General features: G+C 39.0%; 1 protein-coding gene across 2 annotated transcripts in view; it reads right to left on the bottom strand.

Annotated features, from left to right (window-relative positions):
- Window positions 1–21,668, bottom strand: part of AFG2A (AFG2 AAA ATPase homolog A) — a 362,485-nt gene that overhangs the window by 225,771 nt on the left and 115,046 nt on the right. For both annotated transcript variants that reach the window (XM_063107833.1, XM_063107834.1), the window contains one exon: window positions 2,793–2,919. In XM_063107833.1, coding sequence (XP_062963903.1) covers window positions 2,793–2,919 — 127 coding nt within the window. The remainder of the gene's footprint in view (window positions 1–2,792; window positions 2,920–21,668) is intronic.

Raw genomic sequence — 21,668 nt, 5'->3', positions numbered from 1 at the left:
CAGCCTTCCTACTATTATTGTTTTAATTTCAGCATTATATTGTTGACTCATATATAATTTTTGACATAACGTAACTTTGGAAAATTTAAGCAATAAATATATTTAAATAATCTTTAGAAAATTGCTGTGGCTCATCAAACTCAAAATGGTTTAAAGACTTGAATGTAGATCTAAAACTGTAAAAATAGTAGAAGAAATCATAAGAAAAAAGCTCCATGACACTGGTCTGGGTCATGATTTTTTGGATAACACCCCAAAAAGCACAGGCAACAAAGCAAAGATAGACAAGTGGGGCTACATCAAGCTAAAAAGCTTCTGCACAGCAAAGAAAACAATTGACATAGAAAAGAGACGTCCTATATAATGGGAGAAAATGTTTGCAAACTATATATATGAGAGATACTCAGTCAATATCCAAAATATATAAAGAACTCAATTTAATAGCAAGAAAACAAATAACCCAATTTAAAAATGAACAAAAGAACTAAACTGACATTTCTCAAAAGATACACAAATGCCCAACAGGTATACAAAAATGTGCTCAACATCACAAACTATCAGGGAAATACAAATCAAAACCACAATGAGATATTACCTCACATCTATGAGAATGGCTATTATCAAAAACACAAAAGAAAATGTTCATGAGGATGTGAAGAAAAGGGAACCCTTGTATTCTGTTGGTGGGAATGTAAATCAGTATAGAAATTATGAAAAATAATGTGGAAATTCCTCAAAAAATTAAAACTAAAACTACCATATGATCCAATAATCCCACTACTGGGTAAATGTCCGAAAGAAATGAAATCCATAAGTCAAAAAGATATCTGCACTCCATGTTTACTGCAGCATTGTTCACAACACCCATGACACAGAATCAATCTAAGTATCCATCAGCAGATGAATAGATAAAGAAAATGGAGTAAATATAACAAAAGAATATTATTCAGGCTTAAAAAAGAAGGAAATCCTGTCATTTGCAACAGTGTGGATGACCTTGGAGGACATTATGCTAAATGAAATAAAGCAAGGCACAGAAAAACAAATACCATATGATCTCACTTATATGTGGAATCTAAAAAGTCAAACTCATGAAAGCAGAGAATAGAAAAGTGGTTATATATTAAACGTTAGAATAGTCCTTTTGTTTTTTTAGACTAAAAACAAAATCTTTACCTTTCAGCATCAGCACATAAAACTTACTTTAATTCTTTTGTCACCTCTTTTCTTCCTATAACAGTTTCCTCTAGACAATAAAGGTGATTAAAAACTATGTCTAATCGTTTCATAACAGGACGTTACCTTTTTTTAATAATTGTCTCCTGAGACTCTTTGTTTCTATCAGCACATTCATGACACGTTTTGACCATCATGTTCTAATTATACCAGTACAGAAAGATTTTTATTTGTAGAGTATGTACTATTGAAAATACATAAATAATGCTCTATAATAGTTCTTCAGAGAAAAAAATGGAATGAAAGTAGACTTTTTTTACTTTAGCATATATTCTGTTTTATTTAACAAATTTTAGAGAACATGACAAGAAAATAGACTTTTGATACCAAATATATCATTTAGTAGTAACAAAAGTATAGTTAAGAAAAAAAATCATGTTCCACATTAATATGAAATTCTACCTGAAACAGAAATGGATTAACTATTAAAATATCTTTTACAAATATCACTGAATATTTAAAGAAGATTTTTCCCCCCAAACTGTGGAATATATGCACCATATTTAGACCATGGTTCAATGTAGTAAATTCAAAGTTGTACTTTAAAGCATAGCATATATATCATTTGAGGACCTTGAAACCATATTTATAACACTTAAAAATACTTTTTAAAAAATACTTACCAATTTTGTTTTGCTGCGAGTAATTATTTTATTATGTCATCTACTGCAAATAAACATTATAGATTTTGAAAAATTTGGATAGTAAAGACTATTAGAACCCCCTAACCTAATGAAAATGATATAATATGTACTTATCCAAAATTAGGCAATTAAAAAAGTGGATTTCTAACTTTTAAAAAGTAATCAAAGTATGTGTGTTTGCATATAAAATGTATATATGCACATATACATAAACACACACACAAACACACATGGTTTGTATATGTTTGCGCTTCTCTCTGAAGCCACTTGAAGCAATTTAATTAGTCAAGAGCTATTAACACTTTGTAACAATATTGATACTTAAACCGACACTTTGGAAAAATTAAGTATTTATTAAAACTGAGGCACTGAAGGTAACATATAATAAAGGATCAAAAATATGACCAGAATATTGCCAAGATATTCCCAAACTTTTAGTTCTCAAATGTGATGCTATAAGCTGCTTTTAACTGGACATAGTATCATTATTAGAAGGCTGGAAACACATAAAAATGATAACAAAAAAAGATACAAAAAACAATGAAATGTAAAAAAAAAAAAAACCACTTTCATCCTTTCACTCTACCACCTTTGAAAACAAGTTGTACCCAAAATCCGGTTAAGCATTTTTTCTAAGAGATACAAGATGTCTGCAGGCTAAAGTATCCTAAAAGAATGGAAGTCATCTACCTTAGGGGTTTTGACTTATTATACTATGAGCTTGAAAAAACTCAATTGGCCTACAACCTTACAGAGGCCCAAGAATAACTTCCAATCTCTAGGTTTATAAGATAAATCTTTATGTTTATAGTAGGTGAGAACTGATTAGAAAAAACCTGGAGGAAAAAAATCCCATAAAATCAAATGATCCAGCTCTTGATTTCATAATTCCCATAATGCTTGCTTTCTTACCTTGTCTATCCTATCTGGGCGGTTAGTAGCTGCCAAAATTGTCACATCCTTTAGCTGTTCAATTCCATCCATTTCCGTTAAGAGCTGAGCCAAAACACGGTCAGCTACATTCCCAGCATCTGAAGAACTGATTTGTAAAAATACAGTTTTAAAAATGCTTATCTACCCTTAAATTCTATATCTATTATTTTTAAAAGGTTCTGTATAAAAGCACTAAGAAACAAGATACAAGGTTACTTAAAATAGCTTATCAAATACATACAGAATTATTTAATCAACTTTTAAGTTCTACATGGCAAATATATTGACAGGAACTGGAAATTAAAAAAAACTGAATAAGATACAAATCCATTCCTCACATGAAGCCTGCAGTCCATGTAAAACAAAAAACTCTAAACATCCATTAAAAAATGGGATATTTCTGATGTTTCTCAAGACAGATGGTATCTAACTTATAATGGTCCGACAGACTTCTAGTCAAGATGGTGGAATAGACGGTCCCCAGCATCACTCTCTCCCACAAATCAACCAATTTACAGCTATAAAAAAGCAACAATAGCCAAGCTGGGGCTACTAGAGCTCAGGGGAAGAAGAGGAGAGACTTACAGAGTGCATGAAGGCAGGAGAAGCCATGATGAGAGAAAGAAAAAACTGCTCCAACCATTTTGAGCCTTGGCCATGTCCAGGCTGGAGCTGCTGAGCACACAGAGCAGGAACCAGCAAAAGCCACAGCTGTGCCCTCTGGATGAAGTTGCTTGGAGGAGGCAGGGGAGAAGAGGGCCTCGGCGACTCCCAGGCCAGCAAGACCACTAATAGGGTTCCCGTGGACTCATATAAGAGTGAGGAGCCACAGACAACTGAAGAAAAGAGCCACTCAGACGCCAGTGAGTCATCGCAAGGGACCGGCGCACGGCCCATCCCATGGGAAGTGTTCACAGCATGGGTGGTGGGGGAGACAGGCCCACTAGGATAACACTGGGGCACAGCAAGAACAACTGATCTGCACCCCTATCAGCAAAGGACCACTCAGAGGAGACTGGTCAGGAATATTGAATTGCACGGGGTGCAGTTTGATGAAAAGACTCAGGCCTAGACCAGAGTTTCAGATCTCCCGAGAGCCGGAAGTGCATATAAAGTCTACCATTAAAACCTGAGCTGCACAAAAAGCCTTCCCTAGGACACAAAAATCAACTACATTGTATATTGATAAAATAAATTTTTTTTTAAAAAGCCTTCCCTAGGGAATCAGCAGCAAAGCAGTAATGAAGCTCAAACACACAGCTCAAGTACTGGTCCCCACAGGATGTTCCCCCATTTTAGAAGTAAACAAAGGACCATAAATTAGTTCCAATGCAAAGTTTAAGAGGTGGGAACAGCAAATAATCCAACAGAGAACTGAAAGAAAAAACAAAGTACCCTCAACCAGAGACCAAGTTTCATATTAGGTAGCAAAGGTCTCATTTCACCAAAGAACACCTATAACACACAGGACCAGAAGTCTCCTGGGATACCAAGTGAGACAGTGGGGAGGGCTGGGGGCCTCAGCAATGCTCCCTGCCACCCACAACCAATCCCAAGGGTGGGGGATGAGGGCCTCAGCCACGTCCCCCCCAACACATGCAGATCGCCCAGCAGTGAGTCACTGCAGGAAGAGCCCCGGGCTCTCCCAGCCAGAGCAGTGGGGGCCTCAGGCCTTGGCCACGCCCCCCCCAACACACACAGCCAGCCCAGCCGCAACCACCAAGCGGCTGCAGGAAGCGCCCCAGGCTCTCCCAACCCAGGATTGTGGAGGGCTTCAGGCCTTGGCCACACACCCCCAACACACACAGCCAGCCTAGCAGCAAACACCAAGCTGTCGCAGGAAGTGCTCAGGGCTCTCCCAAGTAAGGGCGGTGGGGGTCCTTGGGTCTCAGCCACATCCCCCTGACACATGCAACCAGCCCAGTGTTGACCACCAAGATGCAGCAAGAAGGGCTCCAGGTTCCCAAGCTGGGACAGTGGGGCATGAGGGCTTTTCCACACCCCAACATCTGCACCCAGCCCGGCAATGACCAAGCCACTGCTTGGAAGCCCCCAGTCTCCCCTACAGGAATGAGGGGGGTGCCACAGCCCTCAATCCCACCCCTCCTCCTCCCTCCTTCTTCCATCCTATTTCCTTTCCCTTTTCCCTCTCCTCATTCCTCCCAACTGCTCCTCAACAACATCTTACAATATAAATTAATAAAATTTCATTTTCTTTAATAAAAATTAAAAACAAAAAACTTATGATGGTCCAACTTAAAGATTTTCTTTATGATGGTGTGAGATCAATATACATTCAGGAGAAACTGTACTTCAAGTACAACCATTGTTCTTCATTTTCAGTACAGTATTTAATAAGTTACATGAGATATTCAACACTTCATTGTAAAACAGGCTTTGTATTAGATGATTTTCTCCATCTGGAGGCTAAGGTAATTGTCTGAACACGTTTAAGGTTGCCTAGGCTAAGCTATGATGTTTAGTATTTAAGATGTATTAAATACATTTTTTTTATTTACGATATATTCAACTTATGATTGGTTTATCAGGACATAAGCCCATTGTAAATCAAGGAACATCTGTATATTTAAATATTTATAATACTTTTAAAACATATCAGCAAGTAAGTAGTCACCACAATCCCCATTTCTGAAAAAATAGGCAAAGAAAGCATGTTATTTTTTTCCTTTGGTTATGTATTAGGTCAATACAAAGATAGTACTAGACAGACTACCCTTTAATTTAGTGTAATTTCCTTTGAGCACACAAAATATCCCATATAGATTTTAAAAAATAAACTCAAGGATCCTACTAATGAACAATACAATATCTGATATCATATATCACACCATCAAGATCTCCAAAATAACAATTCTAATTAGCAAGAGCTTGGATTTCCTAAGGTCTATTCAGAATTGAAAAATATATAATAAGCATCTGAGTGGACAATTATAGAGTGAAATAGCATTGTAAGTGTAAGATACATTTGGGTAGGGTGGGGGTGGGAGGAAAAAAGGAAAGCATATAGAAGGAACATACTCCATACCTTTGCCTTAGCACCTGTGACAGAACAAGAGCACATCGGCATAATGATCATGTACATCTAATAAGGTAATAAGGATCTCTAACTAACAGTATTTAGAAATCAACATGCACTATAAGTTTAAAATTTTAACTTACTGTATCCACAGGAGAGGAGCCTCTAATTCACACTAATCGACCACACATTACATTGTTATATAAATTATATAGTCAAATTATTAATTTAAATGGTCCTTTTCAGTGTTTAAAATGTTTGGGACCAACAATATCTGGGTAGTCAATGTGAACTGTTTTGCTGACAACTAATTCCTATAGGTAGTTAAGCTGCAGGTACATTTTTTGCTGGTCTGGTTCTACCTAAGAGTAAATGTAGAACATTTTAAATAAATAGATTTTATATCCTTCAAAAAACCCTGCAAAATATAACTTTTCCACATGAGAGTTTAACTATTAAATATGAATACTATTTTAAAAAGCTCTAAGAGCTCCTTCATAATTGCTACAAGCATATTAAATATTGAAGGCTCCAATAAATGGCTTTTGAGGCCTTTAATTTTATCTACTCTACTAATTAGCTGTGATCCTACACTACAAGGTATTAAGGAAGATAGCATGAACAGATCTTGGAAGATTCGATGTGGGCTGTCCCTGGGGAGATGGTTTCTAAGTTAAGACCCGAAAACTGAGAGAGAAACAGACAGGCAAAGGGAAAGAGAGGAGAGAGAAAAAATACAGTGGGGATACTGAAAACTGAAAAAAGTGCAGACTGGCTCAGCATAGCAGTAAGGTAGAGATGTAGATTAGCATAGAAAGATAAACCAGGGCTGGATAACAAAGACAGTGTTATCCAAATTATGGAGTTTGCATTTTAAGCTAAAGTTAATGAGAAGTTTTAAACAGGGACATGACATAACCAGATTTGTGTTTTTGAAGAACACTATGGCTACAGTATGGAGAAGACTATAAAAGAGCAGTATTGGTCCAGTTTCTGGTCCAGCATGTCAGCAGCTTGAAAGTCTTCACTCTGTCCTAGTAACAAGTAAAAAGCTGTACTGAAAAATCAACAACTCTTCTTAAATCCATCATTGAAGTGAGGTCACAGGGCAAACCACTGCCCCCAAAATTGGAGAGACAGACAGGCTGAATACAGAGAACCACAACTCTCTGGAGCAGAAACCCATGAGCAAAAACCTCCACAGAAACCAGTGCCAGGGTAAGAAAACCTGAACTGTAATTGATGAATTGATGGAGGCTCAATGTGGACAAGTCTGAGAGTCATTAGAGGGCTCTCACACATTTGTGAGTTTTACCTTTAGGTACTATATCAGGTTCTTACAATGAAGATCTGAGAAAAATCCTCTATGCTTCCAGCAGGGGGAGGAAAAAAACACCAATTTTGAAATACACCAGGGCATTCTGTTCTTCTTAAAAAGGCTGCCTCTCAAGAGAAAATATTTTACCAGAGCTTAACCAATTGAGTTTTATTAGAGCCCAAATGACCTGAAGGAAGAGAAGTACCCAACTTCAGCCTTCTCTAGCTTTCCACATGGAAAAAAAGGAAAATACACCAGTCCAGCCCCATCTAACCATCCTGTCCCATTTAATGGAGAGATACTTCATGTTCACGGAAAGGAAGACTCAATATTGTCAATATGTCAACTCTTCCCAACTTCATCCATAGATTTAATGCAATCCCAATCAAAATCCCAGAAAGTTATTTTGTGGTTATCAACTAACTGATTCTAAAGTTTATATGAAGAGGAAAAGGATTCAGAGTAGCCAATTTAATATTGAAGAAGAACAAAGTCAGAGCATTAACACTATTTAACTTCAAGATTACCACAAAGCTTCAGTAACCAAGACAGCATGGTACTGGCAAAAGAATAGACAAAATGATCAATGGAACAGAATAGAGAGCCCATAAATAGACCCACATAAATCACATAAATATAGCTAAACAATCTTTGACATAGGAGCAAAGGTAAAACAAAGGAGCAAAGACAGCCTTTTCAAACACTGGTGCTGGAACGAGACATCTGCATGCAAACAAATGAATCTAAACAGATCTTACAATCTTCACAAAAATTAACTCAGAATGGATCACAGATCTAAATGTAAAATGTGAAACTATAAAATACCTAGAAGATAACATAGGAGAAAACCTAGATTACCTAGGATATTGTGATGATTTTTTTTAGATGCAATACCAGTGGCACCATCCACAAAAGAAACAATTGATAAGATGGACATTATTAAAATTAAAACCTTCCACTGTGTGAAAGACATTATCAAGAGTATGAGAAGATAAGCCACAGACTGAGAGAAAATATTTGTAAAAGACACATCAAGATAATGGACTGTTATCCAAAATAATAAAGAATGCTTAAAGAAAATAAACAAACCTATTTAAAAATGGGCCAAAGACCTTAAACGATACCTCATCAAAGAAAATATACAGATGCCAAATAAGCATACAAAAAGACATTTAACATCATATGTCATTAGGAAATTGCAAATTAAAACAATGAGATATCACTACATATCTATTAGAAGAGCCAAAATCCTTGGGCTGGCCCTTGGCTCACTTGTGAGAGTGTGGTGCTGGTAACACCAAGGCCACGGGTTCAGATCCCTATTTAGGGATGGCTGGTTAGCTCACTAGGGAGAGCATGGTGCTGACAACACCAAGTCAAGGGTTAAGATCCCCTTACCAGCCATCTTTTGAAAAAAAAAAAAAGAAGAGCCAAAATCCAGAACCCTGCCAATACCAAATGCTAGAGAAGGTGTAGAACAACTGAAACTCTCACTCACTACTGGTGGGAAGGCAAAATCGTACAACTACTTTGGAAGACAGTTTAGTAGTTTCTTACAAAACTAAAGATACTTTTACCACAGGATCCAGCTGCTCTCCTAGGTAGTTATCAAAAGGAATCAAAAACTTATGTCCACACAAAAACCTGCATACAGATGTTTCTAGCAGTTTTCTTCATAACTGCCAAAACTTGGAAGCAACCAAGACATCTATCAGTAGGTGATGGGTTAATAAACTGTGGTATATCTAGACAATGGAATACTACCACGCAGTAAAAGGAAATGAGCTATCAAGCCATGAAAAGGCACAGAGGAACTTTAAATGCATACAACTAAATGAAAGGAGTACCTGAAAAGGCTACATATTGCATTATTCCAACAACAGAAATATTGTATAGAACATTCCAAAGAAACGCAAAACTAAGAAGATAGTAAAAGGATCAGTTACCTGGGGTTAGGGAGGAGGGAGAGATGAATAAGGGGAATGCAAAAGATTTTTAAGCCAACAAAACTATTTTGTATTATTACAACGATGGACACGTTACTATACATTTGTCAAAACTCACAGAACATACAATACCAAGAATTAATCCTCATGTAAACTATGGACTCTGGATGATAATAATATGTCAATGTAGGTTCACTGATTGTAACAAATGTACCTCTTTGATACAGGATGTTAATAATGCGGAAGGCTGTGTGTTTGTGGAGGAAGGCAGTATATGAGAACTCTGTACTTGCCATTCAATTTTGCCGTGAACCTAAAAGCACTCTAAAAAACAAAGTCTATTCAGAAAAATAAAAAAATAAATTTAAGGGTAATATTGAACTCAGTCAATGAGAAAAATGTCATAGTACTCAAGCATAGAAAGATAGTTTTCTGAACTAAAATCATGGCAAGAGAGACAAAAAGAGTGGATATATATGATAAATATTAAGGGGGTATAATCAGTAGGGCTATAAAGCCAACGTCTCCATGGAAATCACTGGATGAAAAGAACTTTAACTGTAAACATGTTGAATCTGAAATAACTGCGGGACAATTTGAGATTTAGACATAGAAGATGCGTTAAGTGGAAACACAAATCTTGGCATCTTTGTTATAAAGATGTTACCTGGAGAAACAGAAGTAGAAGAGATCACTCAGGAAATGTGTGTAGTGAATGAAGTCAATGAGTAATGAATGGAATGCTAATACCAATATTTTAGGTACAGGAAATGGTAAAGCAATTTGCAAAGGAGAATGGGTATGTAATAGCTTGAGCTGCCATAACAAAATACCATAAACTGGGCAGTTAAAACAACAGAAATTTATTTTTCCATATTCTGAAGGCTACAAGATCACATGCCAGCATGGGCAATTTCTGGTGAGAGCTCTCTTTCTGGTTGCAGATGGCTGTCTTCTCACTGTGTCCTCACACAGCAGACAGAGAGAGAGAGTGTGACTATGCATATTAGCTCTCTGGTGTCTCTTCTTATAAGGGCACTAATACAATCATGAGATGCTCATGTATGGGACCACACCCTTTTTCTAAGCAAAAACAAGATGGCCTAAACGGATAAAAGGTGGCGCCCAAGGGAAGTTAAGGGGAAGGGCTAAGCATAGAGAGGCAAGGCACGTGCACATTTGACCTTTTCAAGGATTGGCCTAAGCTTGTAAATCCCTGCCTGCTAAGCATATAAATATGACCTTTTGTGTTACAATAAACGGAACTGCCTGACAGAACCCCGGCTGCATGTGTGTGTGTTTGTTCCCTATCTGGGAGAGCAGTGGCATGCTCACCCATCTCTTGGAATCTCTTTTCGCCCCGCGTTCTGGGGGGGAGGAAAGGGCAATCCCTTTGGCCTCAACCCTCTAGGGAAAGGAAAAACCTGTTGGGGTCCCGTGTGGCTGCCAGAGACGCCCAACAGCTGGTGCCCCATGTGAGGACGGTGCCTCATACCACTTTCACCTTTTCCTTTCCATGGGGACGGCCAAAAATGCCACACGATCCTGAAAGACGGATGACGAAGAGGTCCTGACCTACAGTGCAGAGCTTCAAAAAGAAGGACAACATTCAAGAGAAATCTGCTATAGGGGTGAGTACCAACGGCCTCAAGGTCGTATCTTTCCTTTTACTTTCGTTTCTTTCTCTGTATTCTCTTTTTTAGTTTTTGGCCATGGGGAATTCTCAGGAGAAACCCAGCAATCGAGCCCTTAAGGCTCTAAAGTATTTGTTAAAAAGTCGGGGGTTACAGCTTTCAGATGCTACTGTTGCCACAACTTGGGCAGTTGTTCTATCTATAGCACCTTGGGTGCTCTTGGCTGTTTTGTTCTCATATGATACCTGGGACCGTATTCAGGCCCTGGCTCAGAAGAGGGAAGTCCACCAGGGAGTCGAGTCACCCTTAGGCTTTTATCCCACTGTATCCGCCCTTAAACTATGTTTTAAACCTAGCACTAAAGATGACTCAGACTCCCCGCGTACAGAGTGCATTTGGACAGCTTTTGCTGAGGAGCAAGCACAGGACAATACAATTAGTGAAAAGGGTTATCAATAGCCTGAACCGACGGCCGACGGGGCCCCTTGTGCAAAGCTCTATCCCGACCTTTCCCCTTTTGGTGATAAAGTAGAATAAAAGCAGGGTCATAAGACTCTGCTCCAAAATATCAATTGGGCTAAATTTCAAAGTCCACCCCCACCTTTTTCTGAACCCCAAGCTTTCCCAGTTTCAGCTCCTCTTTTCAGTACACCCGAACCACTTGAAGATACAGGGGGAAATTCCATAGATCAACTAACACCTTCATTTCAAGCCTACCCTGTAAATGTTAATCCGGGGGGCAACAGACCAGCCCCCTGGTATTGGGAAGCCCAGGATTTAAAAGAACTAAGAAAGGCTGTTGCCGAGGATGGCCCTAATTCTCCATGGGCAGAAACTATCCTTCAAGGACTAGCCCATCAGCCCTGCACCACTCAGGACTGGAAGATGTTATGTAAGGCAGTCCTCCCCCCAGATTTGTTTATTAAGTTCTGTGCCTTTTATAAGGAGGAATGCCATGCCCAAGCGGAAAGGAATCAAGGAGCCAATCCTGTCATCCCAGTTACCTTGGGCATGTTGTCTGGAACTGCAGATCAATATAGTACAGGAATCCAACAGGCGGCAATCCTGCCTCCTTACCAAGACCAAGTCAGGGCTGCCGCCTTAGCTTCCTGGGCAAAGCTCCCAACAGGACCCATGGAGCCCCCAATTGCTGGAATAACCCAGAGGCCCAATGAAGACCTCCCTTCCTTTATTGTTAGGGTCAAGCAAAATATAAAAAGAAAATTTCCCCTGGCCCACTCAGAGATCAGTTTGCTAAGACGCTTATATGGGATGGAATGACCACTGATCATAAGTTGGCTTGTGCAGGCTTAAGGGACCGATCCATGGAGAAGTGGGTTATCGCTTCCAAGGAGGTAGGGAGTCAACATTTTCAATCCAGGACTTTATCCACAGCCTTGCAGGCTCAGACACAAAACTTAACTGACGCCTTCAAGTTGTTTACCACCCTGATCCCCTCAGGAAACAATACTTCCTCACCCGTCAAGGGACAATGTTTTGATTGCGAAAGACAAGGTAATTTTAAAAGCCAATATCCCAAGGCTAAAGGCAAAAACCCCCCTACCACACCTTGCCCCCAATGTAAAAAAGGATTACATTGGAAAAAAGACTGTAGGTCCAAATTTGACAAAGATGGCAATCCTTTAAACCAGGGGCAACCCCTAGCCCCGTCACCCCACAGGGGTCATAAAAGTAACCAGCCAAAAGGGCCCAGGGCTAATTGGACAGTCCCTATAGTCCCCAGAGTAAGGCCAAAAATGGACATCACCATCGAGGGTAAAAGGTTCCGATGCTTAATTGATACGGGGCAGATCGAACTGTCCCCCGCCAAGAGAAAGTGCCTCCTAGCTGGGATGTTGTCCCTGGGCCTCAAACCCTCGGGGTAGGAGGTGAAACACCATCTTTTGAAACAAAAGGATGGTTAAAATGGAGAGATACAGATGGCACCACTGGGGAGGTGAAGCCCCTCGTTGCTTCCGGACTTAATGCTGATCTTTTAGGATAAGACATCCTTGGCCAGGCAGATGCTTACATCACCACCAATCATAAGGGCTTTTATGATGAGCTTTTAGATAAGGAACAATACCAACAACAGTTCAACACCCGCTGTCACCCTAATTACAAAATGCGAGCTCAACAACCCCTCCCCAGAATCAGGGTTCACCCCCAATTCTAGAGGCCACTGCTCCCCTGGTCCCCCAGATTAAATGGAGAGACGGACCTCCAATATGGGTGGAGCAGTGGCCACTCCCTTCTCACGAACTACAGGCTTTAAGAGATATTATCCAAGAACAACTTAGGTTGGGACACATTCGACCCTCTGTCAGCCCTTGGAACATGCCCGTTTTTGTAATAAAAAAGGCTTCAGGAAAGTGGAGAATGCTCCAAGATCTTAGAGAGATAAACAAAAGGATGACTATTATGGGGACTCCTTTGCAGGGCCTACCTTGGGCCCCTGCCATCCCCAGCCACTTACATCTCATGATCATTGATCTCCAGGACTGCTTTTTTTCCATCCCTCTCCATCCACTTGATTGAGAAAGATTCGCCTTTTCGGTCCCATCTACCAACTTCCAAGGGTCCAACGAATGGTATGAATGGGTGGTATTGCCCCAAGGAATGGCCAATAGTCCTTCTTTTTGCCAAAATTACATATTTCAATTGTTGCTGCCTATTAGGCAGCTTTTCAAAGTTACATTATATATATATATATGGAGGATATTATTTTGGGGGCCCCTACACCCAATCAGTTGGCCAACGTTTACAAAATTTTACAAGGTTGTTTGAGTAGGGGAAACCTTCACATTTCATCTGATAAAATTCAAGTTGTACCTCCTTTTAAATTCCTGGGGTCACAACTAACCCTGGAAGGCGCCAGCCCTTTAAAACCTCAGCTTTCTATTCAGGATGAGTACTCACTTCCTGAATTACAGGGTCTTTTAGGAGAAATTAATTGGCTTCCATCTTGGATCCCCATCCCCACAGGGGAATTAACTCCTTTGAGTTATTAAAAGAAAAGTCTATAACAAGAAAAATTCCATTACAATTGTGCCAGAAGCAAATATTAAACAAGGTGCAAAATTACTTAAACCGGGCCCAATTAGCCAGGTATTGTGTCACCATTCCTTTACAGCCAATCCACAATAATGGTGGTTTTGGTACAGGAAGGGCAGCTCCTCCAATGGATCCATATTTCTCCCGGGGGGTCTTCCAGAGTTTACACCCTTATTGATCAATTAGCTGATTTAATTATAAAAGGGAGAGACACCGCTATGCGCTCTTACACCAAGGAACCAGATAAAATAATAGTCCCCTATCGACTGTCTGATTTTACGTGGCTTAACAGAAACAATGGTCGACTGGTGCTGGCATCAGAAGGGTTTTGGGGCATTATTGACTGCCATTATGGAGTTCACAAGTGGGTATCATCATTCAACCAGTTAAATTGGGAGGCCCCACGTTTGTTTTCCAACCATCCTTTAACCGATGGATATAACATATTCACAGACGGGGGGAAAGCGGGAGCTGCAATTATAATTTATCAGCCTCAAACATTTCAACATAACCCCCCGCCAAAAAAGAGTTTTCAACCTAGCGATGGGTCTGTACAATATAAAGAATTATTGGCAATTATGATGGCTTTAAAAGAAGTTCCAGACCCCATGAATTTGTTCTCTGATACTTTATATGTTGTAAATTTATTGCCTGGGTTGCTCGATTCTCATATACAACTGGACAACAACCCTATCACACCACTAATGATACAAGTCCAGTCCTATTTACAACAAAGAAACCAACCTATTTACGTGCACCATTAAAGGGGGCACCAACAAGGGCTGCCCGGGTTCCTTTCTTCAGGAAATGTCCTGGCAGACAAAATATCTACCGCAGGCACAAATGTTTACACCACACACTGTGCATCTGATTTTCATGCCTTAACTCATGTTAACTGGAGAGGGCTTCAAGCCCGATTCCCACAAATCCCAGTTTCACAGTTTAAAAGAATTGTTCATACCTGTAAACCTTGCATCCCGTATTTACAGGTACCGCCTTTACAACCCCCCGGTGTAAACCCTAGGGGGCTAAAATCTAATGTTTTATGGCAAACTGATGTCACTCATTTTCCAGCATTTGGAAAATTAAAATATATTTTCATGTCTGCTGACACTTATTCTCATGCCTGTTGGGCTACAGCCCACACTGGGGAAAAGGCTAAACGTGCACAAAGTCATTTACCACAATGTTTTGCCACACTCAGCCTCCCCAGTCAACTTAAAACAGACAATGGCCCTTGCTTTGTTAGCAAAGCCTTCCAAGATTTTTTCCACTCCACTGGCATCCCTTACAATCCTCAGGGACAAGCCATAATAGAGTGTCACCATCAGAATCTAAAGAACCAACTTTTGAAACAAAAAGGGGGACTTATTAGCCCCCACCAACAGTTAGGAATGGCATTATTTACCTTAAATACTTTAAATTTTCTAAAACATGAGCCAATAACTGCTTTCCAAAAACACTGGTCAACCCAATCCCCACGTCCTGCCATTCAGGTGCGATGGAAAGATCCCCCTTCAGGACAATGGAGAGGCCCCGACCCGCTCTTAACTATGGGCAGAGGATTTGGATGTAATTTTCCTTTCAACAAGCCCAACCCTATATGGATGCCAGCCAGAAATCTCAAGTTCTCACCCACTGCCCAGGGCGATAATGACTCTTAGGAAAACCTTTCTTATGTTTTCCAGGAAAGTCCACAATGAAGCGAGCTTATCTTCTGCTAGGGGTCTTCTCCATGACTGGTAAAGCAAGTCCACCCTCTTCTCCACACACTCCGGCTAACCAAACATGAACAGAAGGGGCTTGGACTTGCTGTTTCTGCACCAAGGAGGATTATGTGCAGCCCTCAAAGAAGAATGTTGTTTTTACACAGACCATTCCGGCGTTGTTAAAGATTCTTTAGCTAAATTAAGAGAAGGATTAGAAAAACGTAGGAGGGAAAGAGAGGCCAATTCCGGCTGGTTTAGAATTTCCCCTTGGCTCACCACTCTAATATCCACCTTAACAGGCCCTCCATGCATGTGGGGTCGGCTAACGGCCCTTATAAGGCACAATCTAGGGTCCCTCACCATGCTCACTCAGGTGGTGGAAAAGGTAGCTAATGAACAACACCCCCAAGACTCTTGGGTCAATTTGGCCCTTCAAAAAAAAATTAACACCAAGGTGTAATCTCCTATTTGGCCTCAGCTTGTTTGGATAGTCAATGACAGGTAAGATCCCCCACGGGGGGGACAACCTAAGATAGGCACAACCACACAAGACCAATACAGGTTCTTTCAGCCTCGGCTTGGTTGGATAGTCAACGATGTGTAAGATCCCCTAATGGGGGGGGGACAACCTAAGACAGACACAACCACACAAGGCTTCTATTAAAACAAAAAGGGGGAACTATGGGACTGCGCCCTTTTTCTAAGCAAAAACAACAGATGGCCTAAACGGATAAAAGGTGGCGCCCAAGGGAAGTTAAGGGGAAGGGCTAAGCATAGAGAGGCAAAGCACGTACACATTTGACCTTTTCAAAGACTGGCCTAAGCTTGGAAATCCCCACCTGCTAAGCATATAAATATGATCTTCTGTGTTACAATAAACGGAACTGCCTGACAGAACCCCTGCTGCGTGTGTGTGTGTTTGTTCCCTATCTGGGAGAGCAGCAGTGTGCTCACCCATCTCTTGGAATCTCTTTTCACCCCATGTCCTGGTGGGGAGAAAAGGGCAATCCCTTTGACCCCAACCCTCTAGGGAAAGGAAAAACCTGTTGGGGTCCCATGCGGCCACCAGAGATGCCCAACACTCCTGCTCAACACCTCATCTAAAACTAATTACCTCCCAAAGGCTCCATCTCTAAATACCATCACATTGGGGGTTAGGGCTTCAACTTATGAATTTGGGGGGAATACAATTCAGTCCATGCCAGGGTGCCAGAGAAGAAGGAAGGAAAACAAGGAACAGTAAAGGGATAGTGTTTCAAGAAAGAGGGAGATAACTGTGTCAAATGCTTCTGAATTAAGTAAAGGAATGAAAAATGTTAATTAAATTTATCCATAGGAAAGTTATCCTTCCTAGCACTGGAGAGAGTTACACATCAACTAAAAAATGTTAACCTAACTGCACTACTAGATAACAAAATTCTTCTAATTTTTGTGCCCTATCTAGAGGAGTTCATGTAACATAAATAAATAGCTCCGAATGAGTAGCCTACTTTCATCAAAACACAAAATCCTGGGCCCATACCATATCTAATTTGTGTGTGCTACTGCTTGCTCTGCCTTCCCCTAATAGGAGCTATACTCAAATATAGTCATGTGTCACTTAATTGTGGAATATACTACCATTTATAAAGCAAATGTATTTCACAGGGCCTATTTTCCAAAGCCCTGTAGTCTCAGGTTTAGCCTAACCTTTTGGAATTACATATAGAAACGTTAACCTTGCAAAAGACAGGAAACTTTCCTCAGGCTAAAGTCTCTGTTATAGATAAAGAGTTGCTGGCTCAAGGACAAGTCACTTGACTGATAATATGTAAAATACTGGGGAAATTGCTGTAGGGAAAAACGGTGTTTGCTAAGATCAAGCTTTTGTTGGTGGATCAACTTAACCTTTGGCAAATTGCATTATGGAATGTCACTTTGCTTGTTTCACTGATGTTACCAGCCTCTGTTGTTAAACCCCACCTATGTTCTTTTCCTGTAACTTCCTGATCTGGAGAATAAATACGGGGAGAGAACCCCAGTTCGTGATTAATTTCCAGAGGAAGGAATGCCTCTCTCTTGAGGGTTCCAGGAAATTAACTCCTTCAGGGTCTCTCACTACTCAGAAGAAATGGGCTTTAAGTAATCCTTTTTGTGTCTCCATCACCCAGGGGAGAGAGGTGACAAATCCGTGTGAGGCAAAGCAACACTTAATGACAGGAATATGTCCTGAGAATAATTAAGCAATTTCATTGTTTTATGAACATCATAGATTATATTTACACAAACCTAGATGGTATAACCTACTACACAACTAGGCTATATGGTACAGTCAATAGCTCTCACATGAATAATGCCTTGCCGTAAGATGTTATGATGGCTACAATGTCACTAGGCAATAGGAATCTTTCAGCTCCACTGTAATTTTATGGGACCACTGGCCAACATGTGGTCTCACTGACTGAAACATCACTATGCAGCTCATGACTATAAAGTTAGATCCCATCCTCAGCTATGTCCTATACACTCTTCCCTCTTCCCTCAATGAATCAGTAAGATAGCTAGGTGTTTTACTGGCAAGTGTGAACATATTAGGTGAGCTTGCTGAGAAGGAAAAAAATAGCTGAGTAGGTGTTGTCTCAGATTAGTAAAAGGTCATTGTGGCATGGTGGGAGAAAGATCAGAGGAAAAATAAGGGAGCTAATTTCATTAGAAAGTGCAACCATTCATTCAATTCAATTCATTCTTTCAACAAACACTGATTGCCAGGCACAGTTTTAAGAAACAGGAATGAAAAGGTTAAGAAGGCAGTCCCTATTTCCCTCTAAGAAGGAACTTAGAATCTAGTAGAAAGAATCCCTTACCCCTAACACTTCCCCCCAAAAAACCCAATAATGATGTGATAACTTCTCTAATAATGCAAAACAAAAGAGAAGCAGAACACAAAGGAGTGCACTTGACTTAATGTGCAGACTTCATAAAATTCCTAAGTAAAGGTAATCCTTATGCTAAGCAAAGAACTGGTAAGAGATGGCTGCTCCTATAGGACTGAGACTACAAGGGCTTTAATGTCTCATCTATGTTTTTGATTATCCTGAAACAAAGGTTCCCACATTTAGATGTTCTTTTTTTTAAAATAGACCACCTATTTTTTTTTTTAAATAGACCCCACGATAACAACCAGACCCACTGAGTCTCTGTGGGTCTTAGGAATCCAAAGGTAGTTTTTGGTGGCCAGACCTACACTACGATGGAGTCGTGGACTGCTGAACGTCAACTGGTATAATCTTGCACATTACAGACACTTAATAAATACTCATTCATTATCTCATTTGGGTCTTGTGAAATATGTGACATCTTTTAAAATTAGTTGTTAAGCCTAAATAAATCCATGCTCACTAGCTCTACAAAATTCCAGGCAAAAATCTCAATTCCAAACATTTACGAGCTATTATTAATACACAAAAGTAATGTTTTTATGCACACATTCAAAACCACCAAAATCAAAAGGCATTCCAAATTTATATAAATTTGCATCATATAATTTAAAAAGAATTTTAGTATCTTACAGCCTAGGATTAATGTTGTGAACATCAATTATTATATAAATTAACAGAGATTTAAAACTGAAAGAATACCACATCTAAGCTTTATTATAAGCAGTTTTTACATGAAACTCATCGGAGAAAAAACTGTTATGAAAACACTAAAATTATTAACATCTTTTCCTCAGTGGAAAGAGAAAGGAAAAGGAAATAGGTAAGGAAGAGCAAGTAGTTTTTTAGTTAAAAAAGAAAATAGTATGGAGACACGTTTTAAAAATCTTTAAAAATCTGACGTACAGCATGGTGATATAGTTAATAATAACATATACTTCAACATTGCTAAGAAAGTAGATTTTAAATGTTCTCACCACACACAAAAAATGATAAGTAGATAAGGTGATGGATATGTTAATTAGCTTGATTTAATCATTTCACAATGTGTACACATATTAAAACATCATGTTGTACACCATGAATACAAGAACGCTTCAAACAGTTCATGGAAAGATAGAACTAAAACACAGTAGGAATCTTTCCATAAACTTTTTGAAGTACCCTCATATCTACAATTTTGATTTGTCTATCAAAAAATGTGAACAACCCTTATATGTAACTCCAGTTAAAATCTGTTAATATTACAGTAATTAGTTTATCTGCAGAACGTATTTCTGTCCTCGGGAAAGAGGTTGGGTCTCCCATAAACAAATGCATTATTTTTAATAAGTCATTTCCAACATCAACAAACTCTTAGGTTAAAGTAACCCATGTTAGACTGGACTTTTTTAAAAAATGATTCTAAATGAAAGCAAAATTACATCCTATTCCACATACTGCATTTTCCTATTAAACAACATTCTACATGTTTAAAATTCTAGCTGTGTTATCCAGTTGAAAATAACTTCTTGATACTTAAATATCTGAAGACTCTACCAAAATTGGGGATTTCTTAAGATTCCCTGCTCACCTTTGCTGGGCTGATTTTAAAATAATCTCCTCAAAGAGGCCTTCTCTGATTTCCACAAACGAAATTAAATTCCACTGTTTCTGATAAACCATTTGTGGCATTATTAAAGCTCAGTATATGATTCTGTTTACACAGGGTGGTATACCTGTGCCTCACTTACAGCCTAGGGAAATGGAGAATTCTGACCTTCTTCAGGGCTGAGAATTCTGACCTTCAGGGCTGTGAAAGGAAATTAAGTAATTCTGAAAAATACCTACAGTTCATTGGATGCCTACTTCTCAGACACTGTATTTAATAAGAGGTGACACTTAAGCTTAAGTTGCTATGTACCATGTATTACAGGTATTAATCCATTAATCCCAAGAATAGTTCAGTGAGGTAGATACAGCTGTGAGGCAGACACTGCTTTTATGAAGATAAACTAAAAAACAGAGAGGTTGAGTAACTTGTCCAAGATTCGGTAACTAGTAAAAGAGGCAAGATACACATCTACTTGACTCCAGAGCCTACACGCTTTCTAATATAAAATAAAGCATAAATAATTTTAAGGAATTCTGTAAACCAAATATGTCAATGTGCCAGAGTAAAATTGAAACATGTACTGTGGCCATCTTTTAAATTAGTACTCTAAAGGAAAATAAAAAGTTATTTATTAAAGGAGAAGGGGAATACTTAATTGTAAAGAAATATATACCAATAAAGAATAACCATGAAAACTCAAAAAAAAAAAAATCAAAAACCATTTGATGAACATCAAGAATCAACAATGCCTTGAATTTTCTAGCTTATCACCTACATGATAAACTATGCTATCAGATTATAACATTCAGAATGACAGTAAATAAGTAAGCTATTTTAAATTAGTAAGATATCCTGCAGACAGACATACACAGCATGTTATCTTGTCAGTTATCCTAGAACTATGTAAGCTACACTGCAGCTTTGTATTAACTTTAACATAGAGAATGATATAAAAGTATGTATTTTTCCATTTTGCCATGATTTCCCAGTAAAACCTCCAAGCTAACAAAGGCAATACTCATTGCATTTGTATAGTTTTGACTCAGGCACAGGATAAGAGAAACAAGTGATGTTTAAACTCAGTTCAATTTACATCCTGCCAAAAGCAATTCTCTGAAGGGAATTTTTTCCTGATGCTGAAGCTCCACAGATTGATTTAATAAACATAATCCCATGAAAGAAATAAGGAAAATTGATAACATTATCAGTTCAAACTTATTTTGATAATAAGCTATCTAGAAACTGAAGCAGAGAAAATGCTTTTAGACATGTACCATTTTCCTATTGCCGTAGATCTAGAAATAATAAAACAGAAAACAAAAACTGTGTAGTAATCATAATAAATTATTATACAATATAAAGTTATTCAAAAAAATCATTCCAGTAAAACCTTCACTAATCAGCTTGGGTTCAAATGCCAACTTTTCAACTTGTTTTTTGTTCTCAGTTCTCTCAATCATGGATAGGTTCATATCTTCCTGCTGAACGTTCTTATCGGCCCAAAATTCATGTTGAAATCTAATACCAAATGTGATAGTAAAAACAAAAATTCACATGAATTATAGCTTGCTCCCCCACCCAGAAAAAGCTGAATTTCATCAGGACCTGGAATCCATAAGGAAAAGTCAAATGAAAATCCTAAACCTAA

The sequence above is a fragment of the Cynocephalus volans genome, chromosome 9 (assembly GCF_027409185.1).
Source record: "Cynocephalus volans isolate mCynVol1 chromosome 9, mCynVol1.pri, whole genome shotgun sequence".
NCBI lineage: Eukaryota > Metazoa > Chordata > Mammalia > Dermoptera > Cynocephalidae > Cynocephalus > Cynocephalus volans.
Note: the sequence above shows the minus strand (reverse complement) of the source record. Positions and strands in the feature narration are given on the sequence as shown.